The 18,138-nt window shown below is 44.4% G+C and overlaps 1 protein-coding gene across 2 annotated transcripts in view; it reads right to left on the reverse strand.

Moving 5' to 3' along the window:
- LOC115175045 (AF4/FMR2 family member 2) overlaps positions 1-18,138 on the reverse strand; it is a 170,658-nt gene that overhangs the window by 118,252 nt on the left and 34,268 nt on the right. The window contains exons 2-4 of one of the 2 annotated variants that reach the window (XM_029734189.1): positions 13,755-13,875; positions 6,033-6,083; positions 4,630-5,541 (exon numbers count right to left, since the gene is read on the reverse strand). In XM_029734189.1, coding sequence (XP_029590049.1) covers positions 4,630-5,541; positions 6,033-6,083; positions 13,755-13,875 — 1,084 coding nt within the window. The remainder of the gene's footprint in view (positions 1-4,629; positions 5,542-6,032; positions 6,084-13,754; positions 13,876-18,138) is intronic. The other variant, XM_029734199.1, reaches the window with a different exon arrangement.

Here is an 18,138-nt window from a genome sequence, read left to right on the forward strand (position 1 = left end):
AGGACTGCTTCCTTTGAGGAAAGACTAGAGACTCCAGGCAGGGTGACTCAAACTCAGGGTGAGGGTAAAGGCTTTGTTCCAGGGAAGCTCACTTTCTCTCCCCCCCCTCCCCCCCTCCGTCTCTCTCTGTGAGTCTTGGCAGCGCTGCATAATCAAATGTTCCTGGAACTGACTTCCTGTCTGTCCAGTGAGTCGGCAAGCGAGGGAGAGAGAGACGGAGCCTGCTTCCACAGAACGGAAGATAAAGATTTCTGCCCCATGACGCCAGGGGCTGTTTTAATAAGCCAACCTGCTGGTCAGCGTGGGATGTACTGTCTGTCTGAGAAATGGACTCATCCAGTTACTGTTCCAGCCTTTCCAAAACACTGTCTCTGAAACATGCTATTATTATTCTACAGTAGTATGTGATTATTTTAAATAATATTTCATGATCATTTCTGGGGTCTCCATTTTTTTTTGTATGATGGCTATAAGAAAATATAAATCAGACAGCAGCATGGTTAATTTTGACTCTCTAAAAGCAAACAAGGCCTTTAACATCAGCAGGCTGCTGGGTGGGAGGGGAAACATGGCTAAACTGAGGTCAGATCTGCTCCGGGCTCTGGGCCCTGTGTGAATACGTTCCTATTATCAGTCTAATGAGAGTTAATCCCTGTCCACACATTTAGCAGTCTGGATGAGACAAACTCAGGGCCAGGGCCATTGCTATGCAGCACACACTCTCTCTCTCTCTTACTCACGCACTCAGTATATCTGATGGCAGTTAGCTGACAGACAGAAGTCTGGAGTCTGATGGGTGGCTGGCAGTCAGTCAGACAGATGTCGGAGAAACAGACGACTGTGTGTCTCCTCTGATTCACAGCCCTTATGAACTTATAGGAATGACGTCATCATGCTCCAGCTTAGACCACCAGCCCCTTGCCCATACAATATGGACTGTAGCCTATTCTTTATCAGTATTATCAATGCACACACTTCAAACCTTTCAACCGGCTCAAGTCCACTCAGGTAAGTATAATAAATAGAGAAAAAAATGAATAGAGGCATATTCAAGCCTTTAGGCTTATACCACTCCAGAAATATTGAATGTCTCAAGGGCTTTGAGAAAAAGAGAACAACAAATCCTCAATGCATTGAATATGTAAAATGTTTTCTCTATATTCTTCCATATCCATCATGAAGAGCGTCTCCTAAACCTCTCATTGTCTCGTCAAATCTTGTGCTTAGCGAGGCTAGCGATAAGGCTATTAGTTCTATAAAGCCTGTGTAATGCCTGGTGCAATAACAGTTTTTTTGGGAGGGGATCAATAGGTGTTATCTGCTTGTCAATGTTTCATACTCCCTCTCTGACACAGAGGCTGGCCAGGCAGAGCTTTTCTGAGTGAGCAGTGAATGCAGCTAGGCCGCTAATCAATAGCCTTAGTATTAACAGGATGCTTCCAAAGCCATTTAGCAAACCCTTATCACTCTGGGATTTTACACTCAACCTGTCAAAATATTTTCTCCAGGGGCAGAGCGGAGAATGAGAGGAACATTTCACGCCTGTGAAGTCTCCTCTCCCACACCCGTTTGATTTGAAAGGGGGATGAAAGTGATATCGCTTCTCTTTTCAGAGGGTTCGACTTCTATAAAGTAGAGGAGGATGTTAGACGGAGGAGCTTGAGGATAAGATAATCTAATTAGGCTTTAAAACAACAACAACGGGTTGTGTAGTGTTAGGGATGGGCTCTTGCACACGGTCATGAGGGGGAGAGTAATTACCAAGCATATGAATATTACCACATACACTAAAACAACGGCTATCCAGGTGGGAACTTGAAAACGAGAAAGAATACAACCTGGGATGATTTTTCTGGCTTTAGTTATTCTACACCTATGCTTGTTGAGAAGCCTGGATAAATATAAGAGGATAAATAACAACAAAACAGAGGGCTCTCATGAGACTAAGCTCAATAGAATCTACTCTTTTTAACAAACCAAAGCCAAACAAAATCAAATCAAAGTTCTTGAAGATGTTCTCTTTTCCTGACAGACATGTTTAAAAGGACGCTTCTCTCTCTCTCTGTCTGCCTGTCTCTCTCTGACTAACTCTGCGTGTCTCTCAATTTCAGTTCACTTGCTCCCTTCTCTCTCCCTATCTGCATCTTTCTCTTCCTCCCCGTCTCTTACCGAGTGACTCATCTGTCAGTGAACGAGCAGAGATGGTGCTCACCTCCACCCCCCATCTCTCCCCAGCTGGGCTCCGCTATGCTCTGCTGTGCTGTGCAGGGGGTCCCTCGCCTTCCCTCCCCACCCCGTTTCCCTTCCTGCTCCAATAACAACATCCATCTCCATTCTCCTCTAAGCTGACCGCATCCCGGGCACAACAAGCAGCTCTCCAAATCCCCCAGGTTTTCAGCCTTGCCACATGCTTAACTGTACGGTGTAACTGCGCCATATGCTTCCAAGATTCAAGATACCGCAATTTGTAGTGGGGAATAGCCTTCGACTACACTATTAAAGAAAGGGAACAGCTGGTTGGCGCGCCATGGTTGGGTGCCTGTGTGTCAACCTGTTCAATCATACGTCAGTCTTGTTTATTGTTGCTTATCTACTTATTTATGTGTTAGCTATACAGGGACATGGTGTGTAGAGGAGTAAGTCTCACAGGAGACGCTGTATTTCATGCACTCCTAGCTTCCTCCAATAACAGGAAGAATACTGCAAATGCATTTCTTTGTTGGAGACTGTGGCCTGACCTCCCACATGGCAGAATCTCTATAGTGGCTCAATTAGCGAGGCTGGCCACTGAGAAACGGTGGGGAAAGGAGTGAAGACAGAGGCTGCAGGGGATTGATTGGTAAAGAGTGGGTACAGTAACAAAGTCCAAATTCTCAAGGAACAGTATGTGCAGTTGCTTCAGTCATCACTTGGTCACCTCACATCATTCTTCAAATACTTTGAAAAACATGAATTTGACTTAATTCAATAATTGAGGGAAATGAATCCTTATCACTGGTAAGTAGAGTGTTTGGTGAGTGGGGTCTCTTAGTTATTTCCGTCTTAGTCTTAGCCATGATGAAATTCTCAGTCAACTCCTTTGAGGAATCCTGATCTATAATATACCTCTAGGACTGATATTTTGTCCAATTGTCAAAATAGTTGATCTGATTGGCGAAAAGACCAGTTCATGGAAAAATTGGGCTGCCTTTGTAAACATAGCCTAGATGCCCTAATGTATCAAAATAAATCTGCACCAATTCTCATTTTGCTCTGTCTGGTCTTATAATGGTATGGTTATCATCTTGTTTGTATATTTAAAATTGGATCCCTACCATGTATCTATTTTCTCCTCATGCACTGTCCTAAGTGGCGAAGAGGGGGAGATAAGGAGAGAAGAGAGAGACAGTACGCCTTGGTTAATTATGTTCAGGATTAAACGGAGCGGATTCCAATCAGGTGGACAAAGTTTTCTAAAATAATGAGTGTGTGACCTCAGGTGAGAATACATTAGGATGGATGTTGTGTTAACCTGCAAAGCGTTCAAAAGCAGCAGGCCCATTTTGTCTGGTTCAAAAATATTCTCCAGCACGCCACTGGCTGAGAGCTGAGACAAACGCTCCCTGCATTAAAATGAACATCCCTTGCCTCCCAACATTAGAAGATAAACAGTTGGGGCTAAAGTTGTCACAACAATAGACTCTCAGCCCTGCTTGTGTTGCTGACACACAAATGGACTGACATGACAAGCCTTCAGATCACAAATGACTCCAGACTAAGATGGTCTGACTGTGTCAAGCTAAGAGGCTACAAGGAGGGATAAATGCATTAAACAAGAATTCCTCTCAACTATCAGCAATAACTGATTAGTATTACTTTACAGTGTTGTAAACTGTTCAGAAATAATAACGCATTCATCATCATCATCATATATACATGACAAGCCAAGTACATACAATATTATGGGAGGAACAAGCCAAATGTCTGGAGGCTAAAACAAAGGTTTATACAGTATTACCTATTTCGGATATATTATACATAAACCTATAAGACCATAGGGTAAATGCTAAAACACTAACTGTAATACAATCCATCAGTGAGGCCAAAACAAATCATATGTCAGAACTGGTTACATAAATAAGTAAAGCGGGCCCATGTGAATTAAAATGGCTATTAATCATGAGTGATTTTCCACCCGAGATTCATTTCATAGTGAGGGATTGTAGGGTATGTGTGTGTGTGTGTGTGTGTGTGTGTGTGTGTGTGTGTGTGTGTGTGTGTGTGTGTGTGTGTGTGTGTGTGTGTGTGTGTGTGTGGTGGAGTGGATGTAAGGAAGGCCCCTTAACCCTGTGGCTCCTCAGCTGGCTGGGTTGAGGAGCAGGAGTCGCCAGAGGAGGAGAACTGAACGGCTGATTATTAATAAGGACTCTCCATTATGTCAGGCTCAGTCTTTGCCAGGACTCAATGAAAAACAGATCAGGCAGGGGGAAAGTCACAGGCCAAACTTATCTGGCTGAACCTCTTTCCCCTTCCTACTGCCAGACGATCTAACACAGCACAAGTGACCTGTTCCCCAGAACTTACAATCTATCAACAAGCCATGTGTGTGTGTGTGTACTGTAGAGTCAAGTGAATCATGCAGGTACCTACCTCCCCAGTCTGTGTCAGGGTCAGCTTGGGCAGCTTGCTCTTGGAGCTGGTGGTGGTGCTGCCAAAGGCTAGGTTGCTGTAGCCCATGTCCCCCACCTCCAGAGGAGGTTTGAGCTCCGGGGAGTCCAGGGGCACCTGGTCCTGGCCGTCCATGGGCCGAACGTAGGCCGTGGGCTTCTGCTGCTGCACGGCGCTGGGCTTGACGTGCAGGCCCTGGGGGAAGGTTGGCGTGGAAAGGCCACTGGGCAGCAGGGAGGTGGAGGCCACGGGGGAACTGGACCCGTGGGAGCCCGGCTCCTGCTCCAGGGGAGACTTAACATGATTGTTGCTGTCCTTGTATCCGCCATGCTCAGCCGCCGAAGGGGCCTTAGGGGCCTGCTGCTGCCCACCGCCATGCCTCCTGGAGGTGGAAGAGTTGGGGCTGCTGCTGGAGTCTCCCTTGTGGCCCACGGCGTCGCCCTGTGAGCTGAACAGCTCCTCGTGTCTCTGGGGTTGCTGCTGCTGCTGCTCATGGGTAGACAAGTGTTTCCCCCTGCTGCTGGTTGGTACCCCCACTCCCTGCCCCCCCACCTCTTGGGTGCTGGTGCTGCTGGAGCAGTGGGCTCCCTGCAACCAGTCGGAGGAGCGGGACTTCTTGGAGCTCTGATGGCCGCTCAGCCGGGTGGAGCTGGTCAGGGATGAAGAGGAGGGCGGAGGGTGCATGGAGTTGGTATTGTGCCCCGTGCCTGTCCTGTTGCTCGTCCTCTGGGCCCCCTCGGTGAAGAAGCTGGGGCCGGGGGTCTGGGGAACAGAGTTCTTGGGGATCCCCACCAGGTGGCTCTGGTTGGAGTGGCTGGTCAGGAGCTCCTTCATCTCATCGTAGTTCCCCAGAGTGTTCTGTACGCGGTTGGCCAGAGCATCACCTTTGTTGGTCTGCAGAGACAGAGAGAGGAGAGACGGTGAGATGTATAATGTATAGATATTCAGTTCCTACTATATACCCCCCAGCCCCCTCCACCATGTTATCATCATTCCCCCACTACTCTGACAACAGACAGAGAGCAGCAGGTCATCAGAGCTACACCTAATTACAGACAGCCAGGAACACTGCAGGCAGTGTGTGTGAGAGAGGGGTTGATGTGTGTGTGCGCGCATAGAGAAGGGTGCAATCATGCCTCAGTGAGCAAGACCATTAGGCTGTATATCAAGCAACTCTGAAAATGAAAAAGTAGCCCCTTTTCTAAGCTATAAACAGCTATCATTACAGAGTCTAATATGCACCTTTACAAACTGTATGAAACTATAGTTCTATCCAAAGCACTTTAATAAATCCATCTGTAAGATGGCACAGTTGGTGTATTAGTGTGTATTAAACAAGTGATTAAAACAAGCATTGTTAGTGTGGATCTATAGATAATAGATACCTTGTTTAGGTTGTTGGTCCCCCCCAAAGTGGATAGACTGGTTGCTTCTGTCTGTCAGTATAAAAAGACAGTAGTTTATAATCTAGTCACACTGGGGGGAATATAGTAGACCAATAGGATGACCTTGATAATCTTCTAATCTGTTCAACTGTATTCTTAGTCAATAGTGATATGTGGCAATATTAACACACTCCTGTCTTCTAATATCCTTTCTCTCAGGGGTACACTTTAATCTGTAGGAAAACCTCCAATAAAATAATTTTACAACAAAAGTCCCAAGTTATAATACTTGTTTTCTTTTGGCTAGTTCAGCATATAATTCTTTTATACTGGGCTTTTCAGACAAAAGGCATGCATAACCACCCCCAAACTCATTACTTTCATAACAGGCAACATTCTATTTAATGTGCAACACATTACTGTTAAATTCAGCCCAAACCTGTGTTTACTGGTCTTTTACGTGTAAGAGGTAAGAGCCTAGTAAGAACGTACAACAATTGCAGATGCATTATGCTAAGATGCACGCTATATAAACAGAAATTAGAACATCTGTTTGAAAATAACTGCAAATGAAGATTCATTTCAGTCGTACAATAAAATTGCAGAGCCATGCAAAGCTGTTTTCTGTATAGGGATATAATTAGGCTATTCAAATGCAACAAAGGAAAAAATGATAAATATGTACAGTGTAGCAGCGTATCCCTTTGGTATCACAGAGGACTGTGGTGGTGATAATAGCGCAACGCTCTGTCAGACTCAGGAAGCATAAGCCTGTGTATTTGCACAATAATCAAATGATGGTTGATGGTTAGGGGAAGGGAGGGTGTGGAGCATGAAGAGCCATTATGCTGCTGGGAAGGGGAATTATCTGCTGGGTGTTTAACCTCTGACCTCTATAAAAAGAGAAGATGCCAGCTAGGGCTAAACTGCTCTCTGCCAAGACTCACCCCTGACCACCCCTGACCTTGCACAGCATCACTATAATGTCCACCATAAAACTCTAATGGCCATGCACTTGTTGTTCCAAAATGTATTACAATTAAGCTCACCCAAATGGATAACTATGCCGAGTTACTGTCCATGTAGTTGTTGCTGAGCAGTGATGGGGGAGGTTGATATTAGGGACAGAAAAAGTGGCAGTTTATTAGGACACAGGGGTATAGGGAAAGAGGAGGAGATAAAACAAGCTTTTGGGGTATCTAACTAGAAAACAGGATAGCTTTCAAAGGATATTTTAAAGTCCTGGATGTGTCCAAAAGAACAGTATGTCTCCAATGAGCAGTGATACATTTACATTTGAGGCATTTAGCAGACGCTATTATCCAGAGCGACTTACAGTTAGTGCATTCATCTTAAGATAGCTAGGTGGGACAACCACATATCACAGCCATAAGAAGTACATTTTCCTCAATAACATAGTCAGAGCTAAAGAAATGTGTCCTTCTTTCCACCATTGGGGTGCTAGGACAGAGAAGAGCTTGGACTGGACTGAGCAGGAGCTGCCCTCCCGTAGGGGTGGGAGAGCCAAGAGACCTGAGGTGGCAGATTGAACTGCTTGGGTTGGAGTGTAGTGTTTGAGTGCGTGTGTGATACACACTAAGGAGTGACCCCTGTATCAGGCCAGTCATAACTTCAGAAGCAAGAGAGGGATAAGCCTCAAACAGCCCTGACAGCCTAGACCACCCCCTAACAATAACAGCAACCTGTGTTTGAAAAACCAGCAACCAGCCCAAAGCAGCAGTCTGTTTTCCACAGTCTGTGTATCGTCCAAAGAGGAGCCTAAGCACACACAGGTTATTTAAGCCATGCTGTGAGGGCTCAATATTTTTAGTGAGTGTGATGTTGAAGGGGCACTTGTGGACCTCCCAGATGCTGTCATTCTCAGTGAGGGGAAAGCAATGTGGACGACAGTGCACAAAGGCCTCTTGTGTAGAGAAGGAAGCCCTGGGCTGCTGGAGTAGACCTGGAGCTTGAGTTGGAACAGGGCTGTCCTTCAGTGCACTGACTGCAGTCTGACTGCAGGCTAACTACAGCTGAGGACTGGAGTAGCTTCACTAGAACAGAGAAGTATAACAATATTATCTACTATATTTTTTAGTTACACTCCTGTAAATAGATGTTTAATTGTTGTTTTTATTTTTGAAGGAACCTGTTAAAACCTCATTATATACTTTTTTTTACACCTTTATTTAACCAGGCAAGTCAGTTAAGAACAAATTCTTATTTACAATGATGGCCTACTTGAAAATCCCCACCAAACCCTCCCCTAACCCGGACGATGCTGGGCCAATTGTGCGCCGCCCTATGGGACTCCCAATCACAGGTGGTTGTGATACAACCCGGGATCGAACCCGGGTCTGCAGTGACGCCTCTAGCACTGCGACGCAGCGCCTTAGTCCGCTGCGCCACCCAGGAGGCCATACTGTAGCAGGTTCTAAACGAATGATTAAAGTACCTCCGTTAGAACTCCTTATCTTCATGGAACAAAGGCTACTATACTCCACTGCCTTCATGAACTCATGCCATCAGCTGACAAGACTTCTGCTGAGCTGATCCCCATTACGTTAAAGGCTTCCAATGACATGCCTAATACTTCATCTCTTAAATCAGAGCATATGGCATTTCTTCAACGGGTGGAGACTGATGAACCTTTGCCTGCCGTGTTTCTCAACTCAAATGGGAAAGGCTTTAAAAAGAGAAAGGCACTCATCAAGAGGAAAGCAGCTGGCCTCTTGTCAATGGACATTTCTCCCCAGGAAGCAGCTCTGTTGAAGTGTTTGTGGGTGTGTGTGTGTTTGCAGTGAGGATCTGAAAAAGCCTTTGAATAGGAGAATACTAAAGAGACAGACTTTGTATGGTGGCAGGCAGCAGTAGTGATGTGCCGGGTCTGGGCACTAGGGCAATACCACTCTGTGCAGGCCAACAGGCTCGCAATGGGAGGCTTCGTTTGCTCTCTAAATCAGCATCAGATCCCACAGTTCACACCCTGCCTGCCACCACAGTTCTGCCACCCCACCACAGCTCTGCCATCACGGCTCTGCCAAGCAATCGTAAAGCACCTCATTGGGATCATGCCTTAATGCTAGCCTTTTATGATTTAACTGAGAAACAAAGAGCAAAATGAAAAGCTAATTTGACTATGAGCTGATTCATACAGTACTGTATGAAGGGGAAAGTAGGTTTTATCCATACAAAGTTTGCTTTTTGTTGTTGTCATATCACAGCATAGTAAAGAGGACTCCTGTGGATTTTCAAGGATGTGAGTGAATGGGATTCTGTGTGGAGAAGACATTATTGACACATTTCATATATTGTCTGTAAGTGAGGATGTTGAGTAATGCACATGCTACAGGGATATGTTACAGGGATATTATATAGGGTCCTTGAGACCTTACAAAGAAATAAATCCATCTTATGTCATCCCAGCACTAATATTTGTGTCCGAAGTTTATTTACCTGGAGTTGTGTGCCAGTACATTATTGTCTCTAGCCTAAAGCCTATAGGCTCATACGAGGATAAAGGAACCTGCACTGATGCTACAATACAATACTATGATGGGCTGTAGGCTGATCCTACAGTGATGTTATGTGCACTGTTCTCTCACACTGCTTGTCATGGGATTGGCAGTGTTTACAATGGGCCAAGTGGTTATCTGTTAACAGTTATTTGCCTTCAATTCGTAAATTAAGAAAAATCTGAAAACTTAAATCTGTTAAATCTTTTAAAAAAAGAATGAGTTAAAGACCCAGAGCAAAGACTCATCCAGCAATCCTTATCTGTTGAATAGTCTCTCTCCTTTGTAAGCCCATCTGTAAAAGCCTCCCTTCCTCACTGGTGCAGGAGCAGAAAGCCTCAGCAGTTTGCATAATATCCATTAGTGCTTCCCAATAAAGAGCATCAATATGGGTCCACATGAGTAAACACCTAGCACAAATCATCTGAAATCAATAGAGCACTAACGACAGCAGGGGATCCAGGAGCTAGCAGATGTAAGGTAGCCTTCTAACAGAATCAGCAACAAACCACAATACAATTCGGAAATAAACTGGGAACGTAATGGACTAATAATTTAATATGACGCAATCCTACTTTTAAAACCTATTGATAAAATCTGACAGCGATGACGGTCGGGGGAATATACAATTACATTCTAAAAAATATAACTATTTTATATTGCATCTCTTACACCCATGGAGAGCAAAAGTTAGCATTGAATAAATTAATTCATCTCCTTCTCCATCTCTAAGAGTCTGCTCCTCAACAGTAATGCTGGTGCCCATGAATAAAACATCCAGTACCGGAGCTGACGACTGAGGAGGAACACAAAATACATTTGCAGAAAATGGAGAAAATGGCTGAATAACTTGGCGGCTATTCCTCATTTACTCTGCTGCTCCTCTTGACTCAGCAGTTGGTGGTGGAGGGAAAAGGAGGAAGAAGGAGGGAGGGGGATAGGAAGGTTTATTTGGGAATATTTGCCTTGAGGGGGAAAAGGTAGGTCTCTTTGTGCCAGAGTGGTGCAGCAGCGTTGGCTGAAGTCCAAAGGCCTGACCTTCACTGGGCTTTACAGGCTTTTAAAAACAACTTGGCTGTGCGTTCACAGAGACCTGTCCAGGAGGAGGTAGAGAGGGGTCCCGGGAGTACACGAAGTACACATCCTGCTGATGGCACCAAGGCCAGGGGGGACCAGGGGGAGCCAGGGGGAGCAGGGGACCTCTGAGGGCACAGCCAGCTCTCCTCGGCTGTGCGGCGTCTCTCTAGGTGCCAGTGGAGCTGGGAAAGCAGTAAATCAGTCCCAAATAGCTGCTAACAGCATAGTTCCATTAAACAGGATTAAAGGGGGATTAACTAATAGCGGCCTGAGATGTGGGAGAACTACAAACAGTGTTTCACAGAGGAGAGGAAAGTACTGCTATTACTCTCTACTGAGCACTAGGCTGGGAGAGAGAGGAAGAGAGAGGGGGCTAAGGAGAAAGTATCGCTGAACCAGTCAAGCACTAACAGGACACATTGGTTTCTAAACACACATCATCTTTACCGGCCCTTAAGTCCCCAGCTTACATGCCCAAATACTAAAGCCTGGAGTGGAGAGTCCATTTTCCTGCAGATGTGATGACATCAATGACTATTAGCTGACACTGTGGGGGTCTGGAGAACAGATATGCCTCAGGCTGTAATCCTCTAACTACAGTATAGCCTGGTGAAAGCCATCTCTATTTAGGAAAGTGCAGTTACATGATTGACAATACATATGTTAATATGTGACCTCACTGTACTCTAGCTGTTGTTAATCGAAACCAAAGTGAATGAGGATGTTCCCTCATGATACAGTCACATCAGCATCTGTAAAATGTTGTCAAATGTCAAATTCCAAACAATACATTGGCATATTTACTGAAAGGCTAATACATTGCTCTTTGTCTGACTCTTGGGTTGTACCAGTCCACCCACCTAGACTGAGAGTTCCTTTCCCCATTACCCCTGCTGTCTGTCTGCTTACTCACTGGAAGAATGCTGGGCCAGCGCATTCCTTCACACAGACACAAACACACCAACATGAGCACGAGCAGACAAAAACACAGACACATCCTCCTACCCCCCAAAACACACCCCATTTCCACAAAGACACATACACACTCACATACCAGCATCCACAATTCAATTTCACACAGTCCTATATAAGGGATAGAGACACCCTGTTTTAGTATAAATTAAAATAAAGGGAGTAGATAGCTCTGTGTGCCTGTTTTTCTGTCATTAAGTGTGACCCAGTTTGCAGAGAGGTTGCGTGTGTTTAAGAGAACACTCATGTGTTCTGGAACCTAATTTCCCAGGCTAAGAGGAGCAGTGGGCGATTAGATGAAGATGAACGGTTTCGTCTGTGTGCGCACGTGCGTGCTCCCCTGTGTGTGCGCGTGTGTATTTATGTGTGGTGGCGCTGATCCACTATTGAAGCGAAGCCGCAGCGAGGGGAGACTGCACCATGTCATGTGACATGGGCAATTAGCCTTCAAAGGGGACACAGTCACTACTTGTTTATTTCCACAAATACGTCTACCTCCATGTTGATGTGATGGACAGGTTCCACGCCCTCTTTCCTTGAAAGCCACACTCTCTCTAAAGGTGCCGCTTACAGATAATCTGTAGTGTTAGAAAGCTATTTACTGTATGAAAGTATAAATAGTGTGTATGATCTTGAAGGAATGTTTCCTTTGCAGTGATGATGAATTATACCAGATGCGGATAACGAGGACTTATTCAAATCAGTCTTAATCACTTTTAATTACCCAATCAGGCTGGTACAGAGGAGGAAATAATGCAGCAACACAACATGTTGGGAAATACACTAGATGGCTCTCCAAAACCAACATGTGGGGACCTTGTGAGACTATTTGTGGCACATGTCATTTGTAGTGCACATATCTCAATTAAATGGGACTTAATACGATTTGTGATAATTTTATCACAGTTACAATGGCAGTTATCACAATCAGTATTCTTTGATTACAGCGATAACCGTTTTCCATGTCTGTCGGAATGGCCATGACAGAAAACACAAATACAGTAAAAGGGGAAAGAACCTAGGTGGATTGATACAGAGAGGGAGAAGAGAAAGCAATGAGTGATTGAGAAAGAAGATAGGGTTCTTAAAAAGGGACACCTTGGCCTTAGTAAAAACATGACAGTCCTATTGACTGAGTCCCCCATCTGTCCAGTTAGTTAGCTGAGAGATCCCAAGCGTGGCTATGGAACAATGCCCTGACTGCCCTCATACCTCAGGCTTCCATTGATCCTGCTCACAACCCATACACAGGAGAATCCCTCTCTATTGACACTGCTTAGCTACTCACACACACACACACTTGCACTCGCACACACACACACTCTCCTCAACTATCGGTCTTGTCACCTGTCTGCAGCCAGTCAGCCAATGGATACATATCATCCAGGAGAGAAGGGGAGACATGAAGGACTGAGACTGCTTGGCACCTCCATGACGTACACATGAGAGGTGTGATCATCTTTCACATTTGTCATTACTCTACTGTACATCATTCAAATGGACAATATGGGGGGCCTAAGGGATGTGTTCAGTGCACAATGGAAAATACACGCTACAGCAAAACATAACAGCATGAATTGCAAAGCATTTCAAGGAATATAGAGAAGCAGATCATTTTAAACAATTCAACATTTGTAATATCTTATCCTTTCCACATTAGCTGTCTATTCCTACAGCCCCCGCATGGATAGTAATCTGCTTGGACGCAGTCAGTTGTCTCCAATCCCTTCAATTAATATAACATAAAGTAACAGGACATGAGGGAAGGCATAGAAGAAGCTACTTTTGGCCCACTATAGAAATACTGTTTTGACCGTCTGTGGTGTCTCATTCATCCAGTAACACACAGAGCATGAGAGAACACACACAGATCTGGCAGGCAGTGGATAATGTGCTTTTGGAGACTGGCAGACACTGATGGAACCCAAAGACTGGAGGAGCCAGAGTAGACTGGAGATAGACTGACAAGACTGCTCAGTTACTGGGGGTTAATGTGTTCTTTATACATCTATACATGTTTAAGTTGGAGGAGTAATCTTATTTTATTTAGCAACTTCCATCATGCCTGTTGCCAAGTAATGTCCTAGAAAAAGGGATGGATGCTGGATGCTGACTACCCTCCTCCCCACCCCTTCCTACTTCCTTCCCAGGCCCTTACCTTGTACGGCTCCCCGAACAGATTAAACCCGGAGGAGAAGAGATCTTCGTCCTGCTGCACCTCCTGAGTCCGCCGCTCCCACTCCCTCTTCTTGAGCGCACTGCGGTCTTGCTCGTAATGACTGCATGGGGAGACAAGTAGAAGAAGACGAGGCCAGACCATCAGAGTAGAATCAGAGTAATCACAGCTGGCATGCCACAGAGAAACATTGAAATCCCTTTCCCTGAAAAGATGTATGGGAAGCCCATATCTGTTTAATAGGCACAAGCTGACACTAAGCAGATGAAGGATAGGCGGCCCCGGAGATAAAGGAAGTGGATTGTCACACAAATACTTACAAAACACTGCCAAGGCAAGGCACTGTTGGAAAGAAAGGGATCGCTTATCCAAGAGGAGCAAATGTATTGTCAAATGACTTTCAAAGCACAGTTTATTTATCAACACAGAGCGGGTCTTAAAGATGTAGACCTATTGAATTTACATTTTACATTTACATTTTAGTAATTCAGCAGATGCTCTTATCCAGAACGACTTACAGTTAGCACATACATCTTAAGATAGCTAGGTGGGACAACCACATATCACATGCACAGCGGTGTAAAGTACTTAAGTAAAAATACTTTAAAGTACTACTTAAGTAGTTTTTTGGTCTATACTTTACTATTTATATTTTTGACAACTTTTACCTTTATTTTCTTTAGGAATGTAGTGAAGTAATGTAATTTCACTCCATACATTTTCCCTGACACCCAAAAGAACAGGAAAATGGTCCAATTAATCTACTTATCAAGAGAAAATCCCTACTGGCGGACTCACTAAACATTAATGCTTTTTTTGTGTGTATTTGTTTATTATTTGTTATTATTTTTTAAATTAGGCTGATTTGTAAAATTTGTTTGTAAATTATGTCTGGGTGTTGGAGACTGCCCCTGGCTAACCATAAACAAAAATAAACAAGAAAATTGTGCCGTCTGGTTTGCTTAATATAAGGAATTTGAAATGATTTATACTTTTACTTTTGATACTTAAGTATATTTAAAAGCAAATACTTTTTGAATTTTACTCAAGTAGTATTTTACTGGGTGACTTTCACTTTTACTTGAGTCATTTTATATTAAGGTATCTTTAATTTTACTGAAGTATGACAATTGGGTACTTTTTCCACCACTGCAGAGGCATAGAAAGTCATGTTTTACTCAATAACGTAGCTAGAAGGAGGGGGGGGTCAAGGTGAGGAGGAGGATTATTTAAGATACTGCTTGAAGAGGTAGGGTTTCAGGTTTTTCAGAAAATGGTCAGGGACTCTGCTGGAGGAGGCTGGTTCCGCCATTTGGGTGCCAGGACTTGAATTGGACTTGAATTCTAGGCTCTTTAGTGTATGTTGATTCCTTTTTAAACACTTTGTATTTCTTTACATTGAAGAGCATACAAAAACCAATCTAATTCTTAATTTGACTTTTTCCCAATATGCCAGTTTAGTAAATACATTCCCAGTATATGTAATAACTGAAAATAAAAGTTGTCCTAGAAAGACAGTTTGACTGGCTTACATGAAAACCCCCTGCTTCACCGTCTCCATTAAGGTTTTTTAGACCTGTTTGGTGAGCGGCGCAGACATATCAGCCTCCTTATCGCCAGTCAGGCAGCGTAATAAATCCACAGTGTAACATGCAGCTGTTTTCTCCTTTGTCAGCTGATGTGAAAGTTGCGCCTAGCTGTCCTGCGGCTGTCCAACCACTGCCAATGCTTGATTAGAGCCCTGCTCTAAGCCCTCTCATTAGCATAATGTCCCACATTCCTCCACCACTGCTGCTGCTCTTCCCGGAGCGGTGGGAGCTGAGCTAGCGTAGCGACGTAGCGGCGTTAGCGCCATGGCCCCGGGCCTTCACCAAGCCCCCTGGGGTCCGTTGGGGAGCAGGGCATTAAGACAGACTGCGGAGGGGCCAGCCAGGGCTGGGGACGTGACAGCAATGCGGTAGTGTTCTGTAGTGGTGTAAAGGGTGGTAGAAGGTGAGAGGGACAAACCTGGGACAGACATGCAGCCGGTGCAGAGCAGAGCGGAGCGCAGCACACATTATCTACTGACTCACAGCAGTGATGCACTGACAAGGGTAATGGAAAGCCAAGCCTGAGTACCTGCTCTGCTCTCCATCTAGAAATACCAGATGGTACTGCCTGTAACCACTCTATATAGACAGCACATTAAACAATACCCAGCACTGTGTGATCATCAAAATGTTTCAGCCATTTTGTTAACAGTGCCTTTTGTTATTATGATTTCAATTAAATGAGGATTTCAATTTGAAACTGATTGACGCTAATGTGATTGAAAGTTACAAAATTGCTCAATTTAAATAAAATAAAAGGCAAGCTGGCGATAATAACAACAACAAAAAACTCTAACTTAAATACCTGAATATACAGTACCCCTAAAATTATGAAGTAGGATTTCACAGCTTTCTCAAACCAAACCCATTTCCCATCTACGACTCTGTCGCTGTGATGAACACTGCATGAGAATCCCAGGCCTGAGAGGCACAGCAATTGGCAGTGATAGATAGGAGACAGAAACGGAGAGCTGGAATCAGTTTGCCTTCAATCTGCCCTTGCTCTCCCCAAACACACCTCCGGGTCCTATGGTGTTTCCAAAGCATTTAATCCATCACCAAATTCTTTTGGAAAGGGGGACCTGGGGAAAGAAAAGTGAGGCCCCGTTTCAGGGCGACAGGCAATTATTTTAATGGAAAGAAAAATAACAGAGGAAGAGAAAGAAGGGAACGAATGCATCAGGGCGAGATTGACGGCAGGGCCCTAGCAGTAATGACAGCAAGATGTCAGTTATCTTTATGCCTGCCCCGCTTGCCACACCTGCCAGTGTACCCTGACAGTCCGATTGATCAAATTTACAGCTGTCACTGGCGCCAGTGTGCTGTGCCCGAGCAGTCCCCTGCCACTAAGTCCTGTGTCTAATGCACGAGTGTTAAGAGGTGTGAGGTCAGGACTTGTCATTAACACAGTGTCTGTAGAGAACCACCTATCCTCTAAGGGCAAAGCGATGGAAGCATGATGTTACAGTGGTAACAGATAACAGATAGCTGATGACACTGCTGCTTCATCCCTTTTTTTATTCTATGGCATATGGGAGATATACAGCATATATTTTTCCTCATTCCGGCGATGGTTTAAATAGCAGAGAGGGTTTTTATAATGATGATGGTGATGTTGATGATGATATTCTGTGTAAATTGTAGCATTGGCAGCTTTTTTTCTCTCTTCCCCTCTCTTTCCTTCTCCTCCCCCTGCAGACTGCCTGGCCTGCCTCCCACCCCTGGCTCTTTCCAACATAACATAAAAAACGAATACTGATATCCACTGTAAACCCAATGAATTTAATCTTGGCTGAGCTACGCTGCACTTGGAAGATAACCAAATAGACCCAGGTTTTTTCGCCTCCCCTACCCTCCCAGGCCCAGTGTGCATCACAGTGAAACACGCACATATTGAGATGTAAAAAGCAGCCAATACCACCACCATTATTCCAATCTAGCGGCCTAAACAACAGTCACTGATTTCTGATTTAAAAAGCGGCAATTATTAATTCAAGCACCGGCTAATTAAAACTAGAGCTAGGCATTTAGCCCCTTGTTACAATTATTTCACTGGTTTCTAATTATATGGACCTGCTTATCTACTCTATTAGCGCTGGAGCAGGGAAGGTGAAATCGGCAACCCTTTTCATTCTGATTCCTCAAAGAGAGACACTGTGGTGATGATCAGAAGATTGGGAGGGTTTATCAGAGGTAGTTCCTGGGGTTGCCAGGTCTAGTGGAGTCTGGAGTGAGGGTCTCTATAGAAAGATGTGCTTTGGGGTTTGAGATGAGAGGGAGAGAGATGAGGAAGGGGAGGGGATGGGGATGGGTTGGGGGAGGAGAACTGACTGCCTGCCACAGAAATCTTTGTTTGATGTGCGAGCACAAGGGAATCCAGTATTCTTCATGTCTAATTTCCTAATATGAATATCTTTTAATGACAACTAGACATCTGAAAATAGCAAGCATTCCTGAAGTTAAAACTCTGAATGTATGAAGCAAAATGTAATAAAACATCCAATGATGAAAAGCTAGTGTCTGTCTTGGATGGAACATATTCAACAATACGCTGTTGTCAAAGCTACTGTGCTATATATGCTTCTGTATAAGAATGGTAAAATAACGAGACACTAACTTACATGCTTTTTCCCAGTCTTCTTCTCTCTTACACATGGCACAAGCATAAACTTTGTTCTCTATTTCTTAAGTGGGAACAGCAGTAATTGCCATGCTGAATATAGTAGCTGTAATGACAGGATACTACAACGCGGCGACTCTTATAGAGAACACTACTG

Source organism: Salmo trutta, chromosome 3 (genome assembly GCF_901001165.1).
Source record: "Salmo trutta chromosome 3, fSalTru1.1, whole genome shotgun sequence".
Classification (NCBI taxonomy): domain Eukaryota; kingdom Metazoa; phylum Chordata; class Actinopteri; order Salmoniformes; family Salmonidae; genus Salmo; species Salmo trutta.